The following is a 21,763-nucleotide window of genomic DNA, read 5'->3' as shown; positions in this document are numbered from 1 at the left end:
GGGCGTGGCGGGGGCTGTGCTGAGCCTGGCAGACTCTGATCTTAGGTCCCACAAGCCACTCTCTCCAGAGAAAGGCCTCAGCCTTCTAGCTCCGTTGCTTAGTCCTGCAGCTCAGGCCACCATGGCGCTGCGTGTGGCAGCGTTCGACCTTGACGGAGTGCTGGCCCTTCCCTCTCTCGCTGGCGCCCTCCGCCGCACCGAGGAGGCTCTGGCGCTGCCCAGGTAAGGGAACCCGCGCTCGGTCTGTGTCACACACAAGTGGGCAGTCCCCAGCCGCCGGTGTCCTGCCCACACATCCAGCCCAGGTTTCAAATTGCTTTCCTGGTGAGCCCGGGCAAGATCAAAATCATCATTTGGTACTAAATACCAGTGTGCACGAGTTGATCCATTGCCCTTCTAAATGCTAAGTAAGACTTGTTAAAAACTTCAAAATTGCCCTTTGCAAAAGGAGGCAATACTAAACTATTTGCTACCGGGTTAATTCTATTGAACTGCATCTTTAAAATGTCCGCTGAAACTTACAAGAAAGTTCTGTCCAAAGGCCAGCATTTCAGGAGAACCAGCGCAACAGCAATTTAGAGAAATGGCCCCCAGCCCGAGGAAGTGAGAAGCTGGGAGGTAGTCGCTGACACCGAAAGTAATGGCTCTGTTTCAGATGGCGGAGAGAGGGAGGAAGCTGGGGCCTGTAGAAAAAAAAAAAAAATGTCTGGAAAAAATATATCAAAATATCCAGACAAGCTGCTGGAGGGTAGGCTGCAGTTAAGAATCTTTGATTTTTGGCAACCATGTCAGATGGCACCAGGGGATCTGACGCCCCCTTCAGGCCTCCTAGGGTGTCTGTACTCACAGATGCAGATACAAACATACATACTATAAAAAGTAATAAAAATAAATATTTTAAAGATCCAGACGTTACTAATTTACGTGAGCTCATGAATGATTTCCCCTCTATGTTTCTCTTTCCATTCACAAGCGTTTTATAAGCAGAAAGGAGGAAAGCGTATTTATTTTTTAAAAATTAAAAAGGATGAAAGGTCTCTCTGGTAGGACTCAAGGGAAAGAAGGAAGGGGTAATTCCGAATTACCCTTGAGAGGAAGAGATGTAGTGGCAGCTTGTGATCTGGAGATCTGCCTCATTTGATGATCCCAGAATTCTTATGACACCAACAGGGCTTATCTGTTATACTATGTAAATCATGTAAGCCAACCCAAAGGAGGAGCAATGCCTAGAACAGCAGTTCTCAACCTGTGGGTCACGACCATTGAAAAACACATATTTCTGAGGGTCTTAGGAACTGAGACACTGCTCAGTAGCAAAATTCCAGGTATGAAGTAGCAACAAAAATAATTTTATGGTTAGGGGTCACCACCGCATGAAGAGCTGTATTAAAGGGTTGCAGCATTAAGAAGGTTGAGAACCATTGATCTAGAAGCAGGTACCTCCTCAGATGCAGAGACTGGGGTGTGGCGGGGAGATTTTCTCGGTGACTCTGAGAGCAGTATTCCTTCACCCAGTGCAGGTTCCTCCCTCTCTGCCTCCCTGTGCCTTTGTGTCTCCCTTGGCTGCCCTTTTAGAAATGCATCTGTCCAGGGCAAATACACAGAATGCACCAGCGGCTGAGAAGCAAACACAAACAAGAGACTACAAAGTCCACCATCAGGTGGCCACACTGCATGCAGTTAAGTAGAATTTGACAGAGAACAATATTTGAAAATGAAAAACCTCCAAGCTGCGCTTGCCCAATAGGAGTTATGAGAGAGGAATGATTAGTTTGCTTCCAAAAAGTTTGTGCGTGGGTGGGTGTCCCCATTTATATGTGAGGGGATGGATGGATGCTTTGTGTGTGTGGGCGCACAGATGTGTGCTTGCTTAACCTGTCTTTCTAGTCATCTATCCTAAGAGACAGTCCCTTTTCTTAGGAATCTTGAGTGAAGATGAAATTAGCTTCTATGGAAAGTGGATGGGCACCTGTGGTTTTGATACATGCCTTTATTTACAGAAGTTCTCCATGTCTGCAGTGATGCACTGAGCAATACCACTGGATGGCGCCCTCACACAGTCCCTTTGTAACCGTGGTTAGGGTTGTTCTGGGGTGCCATCGAATAGGTTATGACAAAACTAGCCGCACGCGGGAGGTCAGAGTGCAAGCGTTGCGTTTGTTTACCCATCAGATGTGTGAGCTAATCATGTAGGTTTCAGAAAACGAAGAAAAAGCGTCTTCCATGCACTGGGTATTTTCAGCATACTTGCCAGCAGATGTAACAACTCATCCCACACAGGCCACCAAAGCTCATGCTAGCAGTCGTGCCCTGCGAAGTACCAAGTTCTTGGAAATTTTCTTGTGTCTCTTATTGTGTTTTGTTTATGCTGTATATTGTGGGTGTTTTGTCTGTGCGTATACCTCTGTACTATGTGCGTGCCTGGTGTCCCTGGGGGCCAGAAGAGGGCATCAGAACCTTTTGAACTGGAGGCCCAGATGGGACTGAACCACCATGTGGGTGCTGAGACGCTAACCCAGATCCTCTGGATGAGCAGCTGATGCTCTCTAGCCCCTCTTGCATCTCTTGATTCACCAGTTTCATTTTCTGTCATGACCCTTCACTATTCACTACCTTGATGAGGCATTCTGTCTGTCTATTTGTTTGTTTGTTTTTGTTGTTCTTTTGTTTTTTGAAACAGGGTTTCTCTGTAACTTTTGAGCCTGTCCCACAACTCTCTCTGTAGACCAGGCTGTCCTGAACTCACAGAAATCGACCTGCCTATGCCTTCTGAGTGCTGGGATTAAAGGCATGTGCCACCACCGCAATCTTAAAATACAGTGCTCAGGGGCCGACGAGATGACTGAGCTGACCGAGGTGCTCGCCACCAAGCACATCCTGAATTCCATCCCCAGGACCCACGTGGTGGAGGGAGAGAACTGACTCCCTCGGGTTGCCCTCTGTTCCATACATGTGCACTGTGGCATGTGTGTGCAAGTGTACACACATATGCATAAATAAATAAAATAAAACATTGTGCTCATGTTTTCCAATTTGTTTTGTCAAATTGCTTCTACTTCAAAAATAAGGCCTCCTAGCTCCTGCTGTATGAATGCAGCAATGTCCTCTTGCAGTCACACTATTCCTGTGTCTTCTTCTTTAGGCAATCCCCGATTTTCAGGCAGAAGTCATTTTAGTTTCTTCTTCTTGCTCATATAATACAGCTATCTGCTTACCTGTCACTGTGAGTTCCCTAAGGATGGGCTCATTATTTCCCCCATCTTCTACATCACAGGTAACACACAGCCTTGCACATCGTAGGTGTCTAATAAAAGCTTGTGGCACCTAACTGCACTCTGATTCTTCAGCGCAGCTGCTAAAGGGTCTGGGGAATCTCACTGAGGAGACGGCCGTGCTGTGTCGCAGGAGTGAGGTGGCATTTGCATCGCTCTGACTTTACTATGAATTATCGAATAACATGTTGAAAACATGTAAATTTGGTGTCAATTGTACCTTAATAAGATTGTTCAGAAAATACTGATGTCAAAAGCACAACAGAAACCATTGCTATTACGAGGAAGCTGGACAAGGCCTGTATAGATCTCAGGTACACGTCTTTTATAAATACTCAGCGGTGATGATTTTACCTGAAAGAGAGTTAATCTGCTTTTAAAAAAATACTCCACTATAATCAGAAACGAAATTCCCAAGTAGGAGATAATCATTCTCATTCTTGGGGATGGTAAATGTCTGCACAGGGCTTGGCAGTTGCAACTGATAACAGGCGAGGTATGTCCATTAAGCAGGGCTGCCAACAGTACAGACTGGCTGGGTTAGTAGAAGAGCATTCTGGAAGGGTAGAAGGCCAAGACCAAGGTTTCAGAAAAGTTGATCTTCTAGTTGCTTTTCTTTTGCTGTGATAAACACCATGGCAACCAGCAACTTGGGGAGGAAAGGGTTTATTTGGCTTACAAGTTACAGCTCCTCACCTAGGAGAGCCAGAACAAGAACTCAAAGCTGGAGCTTGGAGATAGAAACTGGCGCACAAACAATGGGGGAATGGTGCTCACTGGCTTGCTATTCTTGACTTTCTCAACTGCTGTTGTTATTCAACCCAGGGATGGTCTTCCCACAGTGGGCTGGACTCTCACACTTCAATCATTAATCAAGAAAATGTTCCACAGACCTGGCAACAGGTCAGTCTGATGGAGACAACTCCTCGACTGAAATGTTCTCTACCCAGACGTGTCTAGATCTGTGCCAATTTGGCAAAAGCAAATTATGACAGTGTAGTCTACTCCATGTTGACACACAAGCATATCCCTTTGAGTAATACCCACTGTGTGGCTTGTAACCAAGATCTCCGTGTTAATAAGAAAATCTAGTCTGGCTTTTAAAAGCCCCATAGACTTTCAAATTTTCAACACTTAAAAGTTCAAGATCTTTTTAAAAATCAAGAGATTCTTAACTGTGAGCTCCTATAAAATTAAAAGCAAGTTACATACGTTCTTATTCCAAGAGAGAAGAACTAGAGTACAGTATAATCAGATCAAAGAATTCACAAACTCCAGCAGTGTAAACAGTTCAGTCTCTGACATCTGGGACTCACTCATGATCTGCTGGCCTCCTGTGGGTTTAAACACTCTTCTTCCCCAGTGCTGCCAGATGCAGCACACACAGTTTGTCTCATAGGCTCAGGTTGGCTCCACTACACACCATCAATCACTGTCCTAGGTAGGTGTAGCCTGGTCCAGGTACTTCTAATATGCTGGCGCCTCTACTACAATGGAGGCTGGTCTCCCTGCTGACCCTGCCACACAGTACTGAGGCTCAGTTGTTGTCCATGGCCCCTTTAATCCTGCAGCTTTTATGTCATCAAAACTAATACCATCTGGGAGACTCTTACGCATTGCCAAGCTTGGTTGCCAATGTGAGATGCAGCCTTGCCCTTCCCTGCCCCCAGTAAAAGCTTCTGAGTACTGACCCTGATGAAATACCTCTCAGAAGATTTAACCTCAGTGATTCTGGTCTCCTGTTAATCACATCTGATTCTTCAGCCCTAACTGACCAGAAACCACAGATTCTTAATCCAAAATGTCATACTATATTTGTGACAGTTGGTTCTCTCCAGCAAATCTGTCCTTGACTTGAAGCTAGCACCATTGTGCTCTGTGTGTGTCTGTGTCTAAATAACCTCTTTTTATTAGAATACCAATTGTGTTAAATTAGGACCTCATTAACTTCAGTATCACTTTAAAGATTCCATCTCCAAATATAGCCCCATTGTGAAGTACCAGAAGGTAAAACTTCAGCATGGGAATTTTGAAGGTGAGCTACTTCAGACCTTAACACAGGAAATATTTTTAGAAATGAGAGATTAAGACAAAATGGAAACTATATGTACATAATAAATTCCAAGAAAAAAAATTGTTCCTTTTGGAAAATGTGAGCTAAGGATGGCTTCACGTGGACAAACTTGACCTTAGCTTACATCTTCCTGTCTTTCTGACAACAGTTTGTCTGTGAATGTAAATGGCAGCTGGTGATGGTGATATTCTTTGTGTCTTCCAGAGGCTTCCTGATAGATGCCTTCCAGAAGGAATACCCAGGGGGGCACAATGAGCAACTCATGAGAGGGAAGATCACTTTCTCCCAGGTGAGGGCACGCTGTGTGGACCCTTTTGGGGGGCTCTATACTTTATTGCATTTCCACCCTGGCCTTCAACTCACCATGGGCAAGATCATGCTTTCTTAAGTCACCCCCACACAACCCCCTATAACTTACAAAACAGCAAGACACTGGACAGTGTGTTTCGGACTGCACTGTACTCTGCCTGGGCCAACCTGAGGAACATTTCAAGCCCTGAGGAACTGTGACAGGAAACTTGGCAACAAGACGGAGCCACTGAACCATTAACTTAATAACTATAGAGCAGGAGACTTTGGAGTCAGCGACTGGGTTTGAATCTATAGGCCCTATTTACATGTCAAGACCACAGCAAGCTACTTAACTTCTCGAAACCTCTATTGCGTTATCAGTAAGATGCGTGATGATACCACCCATGCCCAAGTGGTTGTGAAACCTGAGAATGCTTAGTGCAGAGTGTTTCTCTCAGTCAGTGCTCAGTAAAAGAGCTGGTCCTGGTACTAAATTCTCAGTCACTTTATAATAAGATAGAGTCTCAATGTGTGTGTCTATAAAGAATCTGTTTACAAACCCACAGGTTTTTTAAATCACCTTTTTGAAAAACTATATTACTATAGACAATTATTATCTGATCAGAGAATTTCGGGACCACTTTGTTAAAAAGAGAGATCATAAGAGACAGAGGACCAAGGAGTTTGCTGCAAGATAGTGTCTTCCATATATGACAGGGAAGCTGCAGCCATGAAATCTCAATATAAACCTGCCTAAACAAGACCATCGCAATGCGATTATCAGTTAATATGCCAACATGGATGAGGAAAATCTCACAAGACCGCACCCCTAGATGAAGACTATAGACAATTAATGGTTGCTGAACAAGGGATAATCAGTTTTCTCTAGTGAAGATAGTCAGGGGATAGATTATCTGATCCCTATGGTTAGCCCTAAACATACACACACACACACACACACACATGCACACACATATACATATGCATACATGCACACACACATACACAAGCACATAAATTAGAGGGAACAGAAGAAACATAGGAAGAGTTGGAGTAGTGAGGGGGAGGGGTGGAAATGCTGTGAATACAGTACCCTGAGATGAAATTTTCGAAATAAGATAATTGAATTTAAAAAGGACACAGAGCATTATGAAAACCCCATGATGAAATCCATTACTTTGTGTGCCTACTTTCAAATTAATAAAAACAGAGAAAGAACAAAAGAGAGAGAGAGAGAGAGAGAGAGAGAGAGAGAGAGAGAGAGAGAGAGAGAAAGGGCTCACACTATGTGGTATTGCTGAGAATATTGTAGTCATTTTATCATACATGCACTTACATGCACACGCACACACACCACAACAAACAGTGAAGAACAGTTGTGCCAATGAAGAACAACTATCTCTGAAGCTTTGTCCAATGCAAACACCTTCAGCAGCACTGTTCAGAATAAGGAGGGGAATGCTGTGTATCTTCCGTGACATGGGATGGTTTGGGGTCAATTTCCAGCAAGCAGTATGATGTGCACCTGCTTCAGACTTCCTGAGCCATTTCTGCTCATCTAGAAACTCACAGGGCTAGAAGTCTGAGAAACTGAATTATACCCAGACAAAGATGCCTAAAGCTTGAATTGTCCTTTTAAAAATTATCTTTGACCGGGCGGTGGTGGCATACGCCTTTAATCCCAGCACTCGGGAGGCAGAGGCAGGTGGTTCTCTGTGAGTTTGAGGCCAGCATGGTCTACAAGAGCTAGTTCTAGGACAGGCTCCAAAGCTACAGAGAAACCCTGTCTTGAAAAACCAAAAAAAAAAAAATCTTTGAATGTTGTTCTACTTTGCTTTTTATTACTGGGATAAACACCTTGACCAAAAGCAACTTGGGGAGGAAAGGGTTTATTTGGCTTACAGGTCACAGCCCTTCACTGAGAAAAGTCAGGGCAGAAACATAGCTAGGTACCTGGAGGTAGAAACAGAAGCAGAGACCATGAAGGGCTGCTACTTACTGGCTTATTCTCCGGGCTTACACCAGCTCTACCTGTCTTGTAGCACCTAGGGCCACCCGCCCAGAGGTGGCACTGGCTGAGGTGGGCAGAACCCTCTCAGATCAATCATTAATCAAAAATATGTCCCACAGATTTGCCCACAGGCCAGCTTGATGGAGGGATTTTCTTACTGAGGTTTCCCCACTTCCCAGATGACCTAGTTTGTCTTAAGTTGACAAAAAAAAAAAAAAACCAAAAAAAAAAAACAAAAACAAAAAAAAACAATGTGGAAGTGAGCTTGGACTCTTCACTCCATTTATGTGCAGGATGGAAACAGAAGGGTGCACACAATGTAGCTCTGGCCAAGATTTCCAAACTGAACACACTCATACTTTGGCACCAGGTCAAAACACATGGGGAGCATAGTGGGACCCTCCCTCTATGTTCCTGTGGACACGACCTTTCCACAACCAACTGCTGCTTCAGTCCTAACCTCCATCGTTCTTGCCTGTGCTAGCATTTGGACAAAGGGAACTTTGCTTTTTGGCTATTCTGCTTGGCTTTGTGTATGTGGTGTTCATAGATGCTATTGCAGGCATTAGCAATAGTTTATTCTTCAACTATTGGGGGTCACGGGGGGTCCACTATATGGATGTGCCCTATTCTGTGTATCTTGAGATTGCTGGGCTTCTGGGTAGCTTTGAGTTTGAGAGTCTCATGAATAGTGTTGCAGTGGGGTATTATACTGTGATTCATTCTGCAGTGAGATTACTCGGGCTCTGTTGTAGCTTAGGCTGCTATTGTAAAGATACGGCGGGAGACTGGGTGACTCAAATATCAGGTGTTCATTTCCTAATCTTCTAGAGGCTAGAGAACCCCAGGTACCTGGGGAGGGTGCTCTTTCTGGATTCCAGTAAGCCTTCTTCCTCCTGTATCCAGTTGGAGAAAAAGCAAGCTCCTCTGTCCTTTTAGGGTTCCATGCATGGCAACTCTACTCTCATGACTCAATCATCTCTCAAAGCCCCGACCTCCAGATAATATCCACTGAAGGTAAAGACTTCAACACACTTATTTTTAGTGGGATGAAGACATTTAGTCTGTCATAAGCTGCCATATGACTGCCATAAGCTGACTGAGTAGCTGAAACAAACTGAAAAATTCTAGATTAGAGTTTTTCAAAAAAAAAAGAAAGGGATTGGTTTCTTGTGGGGTTTCTTTTTGTGGACAGCCAATTTCTTGCTGTATCAATGCATGGTTTTCCCTCTGTGTATTAGCTTTATGTTGCTAGAATAAAATATCAGAGGCAATTAACTTACAAAGGAAAATATTCATTTATCTCACAGATAAGAGTCCAGTCCAAGACTGGACAGCTCCATAGTGCTGGGCATCTGGTTTAGGCTGCACAGCTAATGGACCAGTTAGAAGGAGAGAGAGGGTGGGCAGCTGCCATCCTACTGTCCTTAACATATGTTCCCAATCACATAAGGACCTCTCCACCCCCATATCTCCCAAAGGCACCAATAATGCAGCCCTTTGGATCAAACTTGGAGGCTAGTACTGCTATTAAATGATAGCATCACGGCCTCTTCTGATCCCTTTCTCTAAGGATGGACACCTTATTGAGTTAGAATTCATCCTAATGACCTTATTTTACCTAAACCTCATCTTCAAAGTCCTTGTCCCCAAAAGTCATGTTTTAAAATTCAAGGACTTCAATGTCCCAGTTTTGAGAGGACATTGTTCGTTCAGATCATACCAGTAGTCATGAATGTAGTTTCTCTTTGAGGGCTGGCTGTTATCTTAATGTCTGTGACCTGAGGCAGGCTTTCTTCTGGGTCACTAACCAGCTCCCAGATCATCACATGGAGACTTATTATTAGTTATGAATGCTTGACCTAGTTTAGGCTTATTTCTGGCTAGTTCTTTTAACTTAAATTAACCTATTTCTCTTTATCTACCTTTCACCTCAGGTCTTTGCTTTGTGTCTTACTTTCCTTTTTTTCTCCAGTGTCTGGCTGGTTGGCAGATGTCTGGTTTCTGGCCCCAGGCATGTCCCTCTCTTTCTCCTTCATTCTCCTCTTCTTCTTCTTCTTCTTCTTCTTCTTCTTCTTCTTCTTCTTCTTCTTCTTCTTCTTCTTCTTCTTCTTCTTCTTCTTCTTCTTCTCCTTCTCCTTCTCCTTCTCCTTCTCCTTCTCCTTCTCCTTCTCCTTCTCCTTCTCCTTCTCCTTCTCCTTCTCCTTCTCCTTCTCCTTCTCCTTCTTCTTCTTCTGTATTTTAACTACTGTATTTTCCTGGACAAAACCAAAACACTTTTACAAGAAACATGGATTAGACATATATGTTTGTCCTTTAAGCCAGTCCTTGCGATCGTCAAAAGCAGATCGATAGCACCATTGGTTTAAACAGACATTTAGCATCAATGTATTGAGCCTTGACCTTAGAAATGTTAATGTGTGTGTGTACTCTCTAAGTCTCATCTTTTACAAACTTTGAATAACTTAGGCAGACCTTTACAACGTGCGTAGACTTCCTGGTTTTCTCTTTCATTCTGGAAACATCCAGCCATCTTAATCTTTACGCATAACCCTTGCTTCACTAATGCTTGCATCCTCCAACATTTTCCTTCACTTACCAGTCTTCTTTCTCACACCAGAAGACGCAATAATGTTAATAGATTTACCCCCTGTTGTGAGAATTTTTTCTCTGCAAGTCCTAAGGTCCTAATAACAAACCAAAGTTCACCCTGGGGGACTGAAGGGTTAATAGGGCTTTCTTGCAGGGCATGGCTGAGGGGTTCTGCAGGAGTGTGGGTGACATGAAGCCACACTGGAAAGTTTTCTCTCAGTGTAGAAAATGGTGTCCCCACAGCTGTGCAGGTGCCACCCTCTGTCCCCAGTCTTCCCAGCCTTTAAACTCTAGCTTCCCTCAGACCTTAAAGTCAGGTACCCTTAGGGCCGAACTGCATGCAGCAGGCTGGGAGGAGGGGCTGGATGCTCAGCGAGGGTCCAGTGACCCTGCCCACACCCTCCTCCTATGAAGGACCATCAGTAGTTAACAGGTCCAGCTGTGACGATCTTTTTAAAAATGTATTTAATTTTTTTCTTATTTATTTATTTATTTAAAGAATTTCCACTTCCTCCCCTCCTCCCAATACCCTCCCGCTCCCCCACTCCCTCTCCTCCTCCCTCACCATTCCCAAGAGCAGTCAGGGTTTCCTGCCCTGTGGGAAATCCAAGTTCCTCCCCCCTCCCTCCAGGTCCAGGAAGGTGAGCATCGAAACAGACCAGGATCCCAAAAAGCCAGTTCATGCAGACGAAACAAGACCCAGTGTCATTGTCAATGGCTTCTCAGTCAGCCCCCATGTCAGCCACATTCAGAGAATCCGGTTTGATCACATGCTCGTTCAGTCCCAGTCCAGCTGGCCTTGGTGAGCTCTCATTCGATCAGTCCCCTTGTATTAGTGGGTGAACGCACCCTTCGCAGTCCTGACTTCCTTTTTCATGTTCTCTTTCCTTCTGCTCTTCATTTGGACCTTGGGGGCTCAGTCCAGTGCTCCAATGTGGGTCTCCGTCTCTATCTCCATCCATCGTTGGATGAAAGTTCCCTCTGGTTCTGCCTTCCTTGCTCCCTCCCTGTGCTTCTCATTTGGACCTAGGGAATTAAGTCCAGTGTTCCAATATGTGTCTCTGTCTCTATCTCCTTTCTTCGCCATATGAAGGTTCTGTGGTGACATGCAAAATATTCATCAGTATGGTTATGGGCCAAGGCCAGTTCAGGCACCCTCTCCTCTGCTGCCCAGGGAACAATCTGGGAACCTCTCCTTGGGCCTGGGAACCCCTCCGGAATCAAGTCTCTTGCAATCCCTAAAATGGCTCCCTTAGTTGAGATATAAACTTCCCTGCTCCCATAACCATCCTTCCTCCCTCCCCCCTTCCCATTCCCCCAAGCCATCCCCAATCCTCCCCCTCATTCTCTTCTTCTTCTTCTTCTTCTTCTTCTTCTTCTTCTTCTTCTTCTTCTTCTTCTTCTTCTTCTTCTTCTTCTTCTTCTTCTTCTTCTTCTTCTTCTTCTTCTCTCTATCTCTCTCGAAACTAGATTTCTCCTTCTACTTGTTCTGACACATATCCCTCTCTTGCATAGCTGTTGGCCAGTCTGACCTTAACTAGAACACCCTTCCTTACAGGCTTCTACTCAAAAGGCCTAATTATTGAAGATACCAACATCTGCTATACCAACGCCTGAGCCCTCTTAATTACACTGGTAGCCACCTCAATAACAGTCGCTTTTTATTAAGCCAAGCAGGCGCCTTAGGCAGGCAAGGTGAAGAAACAGCTTGTCTTTTCATAATTAAGTAACTGCTGCATAAACAATTATAACACACCTTTGCCTACTTAACATTTATTTCACAACATTCTCCCATTCGTATGTTAAGCTTCTGACCACTAGCAGGAAGTAACTAAGTCAGGAGAGTACAGCCCTTCAGGAAGAGATTGGAAAAGGGACCCTAGAGGATTACTTAGGTCCTTCTCCCTTGAGCAAAGTGAGCGGGCAGCACCGTGTATGAAACAGACACCATTATGTCTGCATCTTGACTTTGTCCATCACAGACTTCAGAATTGGCGGGGTGGGGGGATAGGAATTTAGCCTGCCTCTGAGCCCCCCAGCTTCTGCTATTCCAGTGCAGCTCACCTTTGTCCTTTCTCTCGGGGAGCTTGCTCCCAGGATTGGAACTCACACATTTGAACTTCGTGGTGCTGCCGAGCCTTCTCCAAGGCTGCAACCACTGACCCTGCTCCCTCCCGCATCTGTGTGCTTTTCAGTGGGCACCACTCATGGAAGAGAGCTGCAGGAAGCGCTCCAGCACCTCCGGAATCAGCCTACCTGAGGATTTCTCCATAAGTCAAATATTCAATCAAGCCATGGCAGCAAGAAGCATCAACCGCCCCATGCTCCAGGCAGCAATTACTCTCAGAAAGAAAGGTAAGAGACTCTATGCTGCCCATTCTGTGCATAGCCTCACTGCACCAGAGCCCTGGGAAAGCTGAGGTCGGGACACAGCTAAGTATGTCTCAAGGCCACAGAGCTGACACACCCGTAAAGCAAGCCTCCAGAACCAGCTTTATTACATGAGAAAACTTTTACTAACTAGCTTACTGTTAGGATCCCTGGGAAATAATATAATTTTATATAATAAACAATGATCAGTAACTGTTTTACGAACAAAATTCTATCCTTTCGTTGTTACTAATTAGTATCAATAATTATCCAAGTGACCAAACTTCTGCCACAGATTTTAAAATGAGGCTTTTAAGCAACTCTGATTTTTCCAGTCTTTGGGTGTCAGAGTAGTGCTATGAACTGGTGTGAGTTGAGGCGATGTCATGTGGTCTAAGATGCGAAGTCACACCCATGCATAGGCAGGCGTTTTATTGTAGTGCCTGCCTCTTCTTCGTGAGCATCAATGAAACTATTGCATCAGACTTATGTCTCTGTGGTCAAGACATCTGACTCAGTCCATCTGTGCTGCTGTAACAAAAGACCTGGGATTGGAGAGTTTACAAAGGAGCACAAGATTGAGAGGACTGTATCTGTGATTGTCTTCATGCAGTATCTCATCAGACTGGGAAAAGGAAGGACAGAACAGAGTGTGAATGCCCAAAAGACAAGATATTCACCTCCATCTTCGGTTATTTTACAACAAGCACTGGTTTCTGTCATGAAGGCGGAGCTCGCGTGACCCAGCTATTTCGTTAGACCTCTGCCCACTAGCACTATGATAGTAGGAATTGAGTTTGCAACATGAACTTTTAGGAGACACGGTCAAGCAAGCCATAGCCCATCCCACAGCCATAGCTCTTCGCTCACCATAGGCTCATCTGTCTCCTTTCCATTACCTCCTGTTTCTTGCTCGGCTGTGTAGATAGAGCCAGGAGATGATGCCATCTCTGTCTTTGTTTCTCCAGTTTTGAAATGGGAATTCAGTTCACGATGCTCAGGGCAGGCGTTTTTGGTTTTTTAGAGGGCACGAGGTCTTTGCGCTCACAGAAAGGCACTAAAGGAACCAAGAGCATTAAACACACAAGGTTGTCTCTTCACAGGAAGATGGATGCCTCTTCTCTGCCCAGAAAGCTGGGAATGAATGTAGTTAATAGCCTGGTGACCTGTGCCATCCGTAGGGTCAGGCCACACTTGAATCCCCCAAACTTATGTTTATCTCAGCCACATGGACTTTGTAAATAGCTTCAATGTAAATGTGTCTTAAACTTTGTTGTGCACACATTGGGCTAATTGTCATCCAGAAGCTTTTTCCAAAATTGTGCTTAAATAAGACGAAAGTAAACTGCCTGGGATCAGACTCTAGAAGTTTGAACCAACATGGGCGGCTGAGTTGTGCTGAGCTGGATTTCCTTCTTGGTTCATGTTACCCTACGCACCCCGGTGGTTGCAGTTTTTAAACACAGGCGGAGTTTTCAGTGCAGAGTCTTAGTATAGACTCCATAGAAGTGCCCAACTTCACTGTGGACTCTGAGCAGAATGTGCCATGCCCAACTGTCAGTGTAAGATAGAAATATCTTTCCTGCCTGCCACAAAAGTAGAGAGGACCCCACGAGTTGGTGAAACTTAAGACACCCTTATAAAATGAGGTGATAGTGTCAGGGAGTGGAGAGTGGTCTTCAGAAAGCTTCGGTCTTGGCTTGCCCTCAGGACTGCGCCAGGAGGTGCTCGTGGGGAAGGACAATTCTTTTTAACTTCTCTCACGAAATCTCTGTGTGCAGAGACTGACGTCTGTGAGCAGGAGCCCGCGATAGGGACTTCTCAATTCTCAGGGACCCCTTTGAGGCATCCAGAATACCGCTCCCTATAGCTGATCCCCTCCCTGGCAACCCCCTCTCCCCACTCAGGATTCACAACATGCATCGTCACCAACAACTGGCTGGACGACAGTGACAAGCGGGGCAGCTTGGCACAGATGATGTGTAATCTGAGCCAGCACTTCGACTTCCTGATTGAGTCCTGTCAGGTCGGGCTGATCAAGCCTGAGCCTCAGATCTACAAGTTTGTACTAGAAACCCTGAAGGCCCAACCCAATGAGGTGAGTAGACACTCCCTTTTCAGGGGAAAGGGTGTCACAGAGATCTTGCAACAAGGGACTGATAGAGTTGACAGACTAGGGGTGCACTTGAGGCCTGGCAGCCTGGTCTTAGGCCCATCCCTCTTGTGTCCGGAGGGATGCTTTTGGCCATAGCTCTGTCTAGAATGTACCACTGATGTGGTCCTTTGTGTGGTGTCAATGCCGTCAGATGATGTTAGAGCAGCTTCCCACGTTTACTAACGTAGAAACAGAGGCCCCAGAAGACTTGGCCAAGAACACAAAGCTAGTGATCCGGAGTGGGTCTCCTTCTGCCATAGTCTCCCTGTCCAAGCATCATGGCCTACTTGAATCCTTCTGTTTATTAAGGGTCCTGAGAGTCACTCTGCTGAAATGCTGTATTATGGTCACCTCCTCTCATCTTAAAGGCTGACTGGACTTAGGTCCCTCTCCTTCACGTACTGTCCTTTCCTCCTGCTGGACCCACCTCACCACGAGATGCTCAAAACAAACCTAGAGCTCCATCCCTGATGGGGATTGTCCTTCATCACCTCACCATAGAGCTGTCCTTGGAGTCATACGCAGGTGTTTCCTTCTGATGTTCTGCTCACACGAGATGCTGCCTCTGGCTGATGCTCATACTGTTTGGGTCCAGGTTGTTTTCTTAGATGACTTTGGGAGCAATCTGAAGCCAGCCCGAGATATGGGGATGGCCACCATCCTGGTCCGTGACACAGACACTGCTCTGAGAGAACTGGAGAAGGTCACAGGGACACAGGTAATTTTAGGTCTGGGCAGGGTCTGGCTTCCTGCCGCCCTTCTGGTGTTTGGGGAGAAGTCAGCAAGGAGACCAAGGTACTCTCTCAGTCCTCTGTGAGGGATTTGGGGGCAAAAGGAGTCCATTGCCCGTGGTTCAGGCAGTCCACATCCCTGACCAACATCCACCCATTTTTTTCTGTGTAGCCAGTGAGCAAAAGTTTAAACCGTCCTTTGGCAAGTCAGGAAACTAAGACAAGAAAAAGGCACTTACCAAGCCTGAGGACTGAATGTGATCTCTAGCATTCACATGGAATCTGGGCATGGTGGCACATGCGTGGAATCCCAGCACTGGGGTCAAGGAGACAGGCAAACCCTTGGAGCCCTGATCAGAGTCAAGTCAATCAATATACTCATATTCAGAGATGCTGGGATTTGGAAGTTTATCATATGAGCCTCAGGGGAAGACACAACTCAACTCATAAGATAACAGTTTACGTCTTTAATAAATAGATTTCTTTAATAAAATAAATGTAATTAATAAATAAAATGTAGACTAAACAACTGCATGACCAAGCTTGGCTTGTTCCTTCTATGCCTAGAAGTCTTACGAACAGAGTAGAAACTGGGGCTGACTTGATTCAAAGCACCCATATGTTTTTCTCCTTCACCTACTTTGTCTCCTACTCCCAGTGAGCTAGACACCCATCCTAAAAATTAGGAAGGTGAACCACACCCTTTCGTTCTTCCCGTGGGTATGGGGAAGTGTGCTGTACGGTCCAGAGAATGATCTACTATAACCATACTTTGGGTTTTGAATGAGTGAGTTTATTAAGTATGTAGCAAGCCAAAGTAAAATAATAAATAGCAAAAGAAAGACAGACAGATATCAAAACATCACCAAATCAGGTACTCAAAACATCTAGCAGAAATCATCTGGGAAGTCCCTTTAAGGCAACCAATAGGAGTTTCTGATAGAGTCCCAGGCAGAGCAGAGTGCCCCCTGTGGTGAGGCTTCCGCATGAAAGAACAAACAGCAGAAAGGTGACATCATCAAATCAGGGGCTCGTTAATGTCCATCAGAGACCTTTTTGGGAAGACAAGGAAGAGAGCTGCAGTTCTCAGCTGAGCTTTCTCTCCGCAGCGGGTACCTTTACACCATGGTGTAGACAGCAGTGACCCTGTGTTGGAAGTGGTGCACCTTCTCACTAATGAAGTTTTCACTCTTGGGCTGTCTTCCTTCCCTTGGGCTTTTCTCTTCCCTCCCTGCCACAGAATTAGGGGCGCAGCCCAACCCCAGAGAAGGGGCTTTGGAGGACAGTTTGAGATAAACATGCTTGTGTCTGAAGTGGGGGTGGGCAGCTCCAGTCCAGGGGCCAGCTTCTCCGTGAACTCAAACAATAGTTGACAATTTCCCACTGTAATGTACATCACAGGAAGCTACAAGGGAGGGTCACAATCATCTCCCTGTCTCCAGTTCTTCAAAGTTGTGGTAAAATACCTTAACATAAAGTTTACTATCGTAGTCATTTCTTAGCAAGCAATTCAGAGGCATTAGGTACGTTCAGAACAGTGTGGAGCCCAAAACCTTGTCCCATTAAATAATGACTCACATGGCCCTCCCAATATACACTCTGCTTTCTGTTTCTATGAGTCTAATTTCCAGATGCCTCTGATATGTAGACTCACACAGTGTGTGACTTCTCATTTCTAGCTTGTTTCCCTTGGTGTAGTGTCTTTAAGATTCAACTAAAGTGCAGTATAACCCGGGTGGGACTCACTTTCTGAGTTGTTCTCTCTGACAAGGGGGACTAGATTCCAGAGTTTAAGCCCCCCCCCCCACTTTAGAGGACAGGAAAGAGAGTCACGAAGGACGGCTTTCTTAGGTGGGCCCTGCACTCAAGATGGAAGGTGTAGCTTGTGCAGTCGGGGCTCAGTCATTAGGAGACTGCCTGGCCCATGTGCATGTGCTCAGTAGCTCACCCTCTGCTATTGATGCTTTGGGAACTGACACTAGTAAGGTAAAGAAGGGAGTATTCTGGAACTTTCCTCCGTACATAGATGTTATCCAAAGACAGGTCAGGGTCTCTAGAGGACAAGGATAAGGCCCAAGACACAGGCTGTTACAGGATGGGCTCTCTGAAATTCACATACTGAAAGAGCAATGCCCAGTATCTCAGAATGTGATTGGATTTGAACACAGAGCCTTAGAAGAGGTGATTAAGGCAACAGAAGACCAGAAGGGAGAACAGCAACCTGATATGACTGGTATTTTCATGTAAGAAGTAGAAACTAAGCCACAGGCCCCCAGAGGGACACATGAGCACACAGAGGGAGATAGCTATCTATAAACACAGAGGCAGATCTCAGGAGAAACTAACTGGCCCTGTTAACACCTTTCAATCAAGACCTCTGTCCTCCCAAACTGAGGAGATAGCAGTCTGTTGTTGAAAATGCCCAGTCCGGAGAACTCTACGGTGGGCACTTGAACAGCTGAAGACAGGCACAGAGTTGGGCTGCAGCTGACTAAAGAAAGACCCCCGCCCCGCCCCGCTGACAGAGCATCACAGAGAGACAGCAGCTGTGCCTGGACTGAGCCTGGGCTATCTGAGGACTTCTGTGAAGCATGGACTGAAACCATAACAATTTATAAGTCTGTGTTTCTCTGGCTCATATAACATTCATTTGGGAGCCCCAGGGCCTTTGTGGAACACAGCCAGTCATTAGAGGGCCTACTCTCCTCCACTGGGGGCGCTTTCAAAATCACACACATTGCCCAGTTGAAAGATGGGAGATGAGATACTGTAGAGAGTCATATGTGGGTTTTCCTGGCTTAACCAGGGGGCTATGAACTCCTATTTGCATTCCACTGGCCGGAACTCAGTCACAAGGCTCCATGGACAGAGACAACTCATGGAGTCCAGCCGTGCCCAAACTGGAGGGGATTGGTTCATGAGAACCACCAGGACGCATTCAGGAGGGGTGGCAGAGGTGATGTCTTGGGTCTCACATTGTGCCCATCATACTTTCAGTTTCCTGAGGCCCCTCTGCCAGTCCCCTGCAATCCAAATGACATCAGCCACGGGTATGTAACCGTAAAGGTAAGTCAGACATGTTCTCTCTGACCACAGCACGTAAAATGGTATACGGAATAGCAAGGGCCATGTATGTGGAATAGCAAAGACCATGTATGTGGAATAGCAAGGACCGTGTGTGCGGAAAAGCAAGGGCTGTGTATGCGGAATAGCAAGGGCCATGTATGCAGAATAGTAAGGGCCGTGTATGCGGAATAGCAAGGGCCGTGTATGTGAAATAGCAAGGACCATATATGTTGACTAGCAAGGGCCATGTATGTGAAATAGCAAGGGCCATGTATGTTGACTAGCAAGGGCCATGCATGTGGAATAGCAAGGGCCATGTATGTGGAATAGCAAGAGTCGTGTATGCAGAATAGCAAGGGCCGCTGAGTCGTCAGTGCACAGATAGAAAAACAGAAGAGAACAAAGCACGGTGAGTGGCCGGAGCCCCTGTTGCAGCATTCATGTCTTCTGATGGGCCAGGACTCAGTCCTATGACCACATCACTATTGCCAGGGGGAGGCATGTCTAGAAAATGCCAGCATGTGCCAGGGAGAAGGGATAATGCAGATGTTAAAAGCCCTTGGGGTCATCTTGCCAATAGAGTCACCCTAAAGGACTGCACAAACAATTCCTATTTAAGAAGCAAACCTCTGGGGAGGGGAGACAGCTCAGTGAGTAGAGCACTTACTGTGTAAGCCTGCGTTCCAGGTAAGACACGGAGCTAGGCACGATGGTGTGTGTTTGTGATCACAATCGCTGGGAGGCAGAAACAAACAGATCCCTGGGGCTTGGTGACCAACAAGGATAACCTGTTTTGTGAGTTCCAGGTCAATGACAGATTCTGTCTCAAATTAAGTAAATAAGGTAGACAGCTCTAGAAAGTGTGTCTTAGTTACTACTCTGCTGCTGTGATAAAATACCATGACCAAGGCAACTTATAGCAGGCAGAGATTATTTGGACTTACAGTGCCAGAGAGTTAGAGTTTTTGATAGTTGACAAAGGTAGGGCAGCAAGTGGCTGGAGCAGCAGTTGAGAGCTCACAGCTTGATCCACAAGCAGGACATGGAGAGAGCATGCTGGGAATAACCCAAACCTCTGAAACCCCAAAGCTTACCCTCTGTAACACCTCCTAATCCTTCCCAAGCAGTTCCACCTACTGGGGACCAATTAATTAAAAACATGGGCCTCTGGGGGTTCTTGACCACCACAGAAAGATACTCAAAGTTGACCTCTGGGTGTTAAACATGCATACATGCACATGTTCTCTTGCATACATGCCCATACACACACACACACACACACACACACACACACAGACACACACACACGAAGCAAATAGTTTCTCATAAAATAGACAGTATTCTACACATTGCCAAAGAGGAAGCTCCACTGTTTTGATTCTGTTTGCTCCCAACTGCGTAATCTTTTCACATTGTAGAGAAAACTGCCTGGCGTGTCACCCACATGGGTCACTCACAGTCCCCAGCCATTGTTACTTAGCCCTTGAGTCTCAAGGTGAGGTGGCTGAGTCAGGCAAGGTCTGGCTGTCCCTTGCAATGGCTTCTGGGATAGCAGCTACATAAGTGAGCCCTGTTCTTCGTACACTGGCGTCAAGATTATTATCACTCCCGACTCTCTTTCACAGCCTGGGAGCCATCTGCATTTCGTGGAGATGGGCTCTGGCCCCACCGTGTGCCTCTGCCATGGGTTTCCTGAGAGTTGGTTTTCTTGGAGGTACCAGGTAAGGGAAACTGTGGAATGTGCTCCCCAGTTGGGGTGAGGAGAGAGAGATGCTGTGGGCTAGCATGGGGTGTTGTGGATGAATCATCTCCAAATTGTGACCACAAGGTCTCAACAATGAAGGGTGTAGGAAGTGCCTTGGGGCCGTACTGATCCTCAGGCCACTTCCCGAGGACATTCTTCACCTCTTGCTGGGAAATCTTAGTAATGAACACAGAAATTTGCAAGGGCTTTGTCAGAAAAGATATTCTGCCCAATGTGGCTTTGATGCATTGTCTATGGTAGGTTTATGAGATGGGCTCCCTCTAACTCCATGGGAAGGAGACTAACAGGTGCCACATGGCACTTTGGGTGGATCCATTTGCAAGAGAGAGGGAGGAAGGGATGCAAACAAGGAGACCAGCAAAGGACTGGCAAGGCCACACTGCCAGGCCGTTGGACTGTTTTGTTTTTCAGATCCCTGCTCTGGCCCAGGCGGGCTTCCGGGTTCTGGCTTTAGATATGAAAGGCTATGGCGACTCATCATCCCCTCCAGGTGAGCTGACTATCCCACAGACGTCCTGTGTGGTCATGTTTCTCTGTTTGGCATCTCTAGCGCCCCCCCCCCCCGAGCTCTCCAGTCCCCTTCCCCCGAGCTTGCCCTGTCCAGGTTGAGCACATGTAATGAGCCCTGATCCTCTCCTGCAGTGTTCTGTCTCTTTGGGCTTGGATCACAACTGCTCTGTACACTCTGAGGGACCCAGGAGGCCCACAGGCCCTGGCCAGAAGCAGCCCTCTGCTGATCATCAGGGATGTGGAATGTACCATCTATTTCTAGAAAGATCTTTCTCTACCTAACTGAAAGACCAGATTCAGCTCCTCAGTGTTTCTTCCCCTCTGCCCTGGCCACACCTATTCTCTCCATGAAGGTGGCTGCTCTTGATACCTTGTGTCAGTGGGCTCACAGGATAGCTACCCTTTCAGGACTGGCTGATCTCATCTAGTATGGCGCCTTCGGTGTTTATCGGATTGCAGCACCGCCTCTCTTTCAGGATGAATGCTCTCACAGAGTACAAACCACCATCTGCCAGTGACCAAAAAAATACCAGGTTACCTCATCTTTTGGTTCCTTTGAATAGCACTGCTGTGGACATGGGTGTGTGTACGACACCTGCACACCCCTGCCTTCTGTTCTCTAGAGATGCTGGATTCGCATCACTTGTAGGTCAGGTCTGAGCCCTATGGCTCCAGAACCCAAGAGTAAACCTTACATAGCCTCTCAACCCAGAGACCATTTGTAGGTTTTTGAGCATTTTCCTGGTAGGAAGAGGTCTTCATTCTTATCAGGTTCAAGTGAGTTCTTAGTCCAGAGGTCTGCAGAGCCCAGGTGTGGAGGCAGGGGCCTGATGCAGTCAGGCAGGAACACAGCTCCTCCAAAGGACAGTGATGCTGTTGACAGCTGGGCTCCCTAAGCCGCTTCCCACACCTCTAACTCCAGTGAT

The 21,763-nt window shown here is 46.2% G+C and overlaps 1 protein-coding gene across 1 annotated transcript in view; it reads left to right on the top strand.

Moving 5' to 3' along the window:
• Positions 1–34: 34 nt before the first annotated feature.
• The window catches only part of Ephx2 (epoxide hydrolase 2), a 41,386-nt gene continuing 19,657 nt past the window's right edge, over positions 35–21,763 (top strand). The window contains exons 1-8 of the mRNA XM_048421845.3: positions 35–222; positions 5,551–5,635; positions 12,436–12,595; positions 14,518–14,708; positions 15,361–15,483; positions 18,494–18,562; positions 20,188–20,283; positions 20,739–20,817. Coding sequence (XP_048277802.2) covers positions 122–222; positions 5,551–5,635; positions 12,436–12,595; positions 14,518–14,708; positions 15,361–15,483; positions 18,494–18,562; positions 20,188–20,283; positions 20,739–20,817 — 904 coding nt within the window. The 5' untranslated portion in view covers positions 35–121. The remainder of the gene's footprint in view (positions 223–5,550; positions 5,636–12,435; positions 12,596–14,517; positions 14,709–15,360; positions 15,484–18,493; positions 18,563–20,187; positions 20,284–20,738; positions 20,818–21,763) is intronic.

The sequence above is a fragment of the Myodes glareolus genome, chromosome 12 (assembly GCF_982192425.1).
Source record: "Myodes glareolus chromosome 12, mMyoGla1.1, whole genome shotgun sequence".
In the NCBI taxonomy this organism is placed as follows: Eukaryota; Metazoa; Chordata; class Mammalia; order Rodentia; family Cricetidae; genus Myodes; species Myodes glareolus.
Note: the sequence above shows the minus strand (reverse complement) of the source record. Positions and strands in the feature narration are given on the sequence as shown.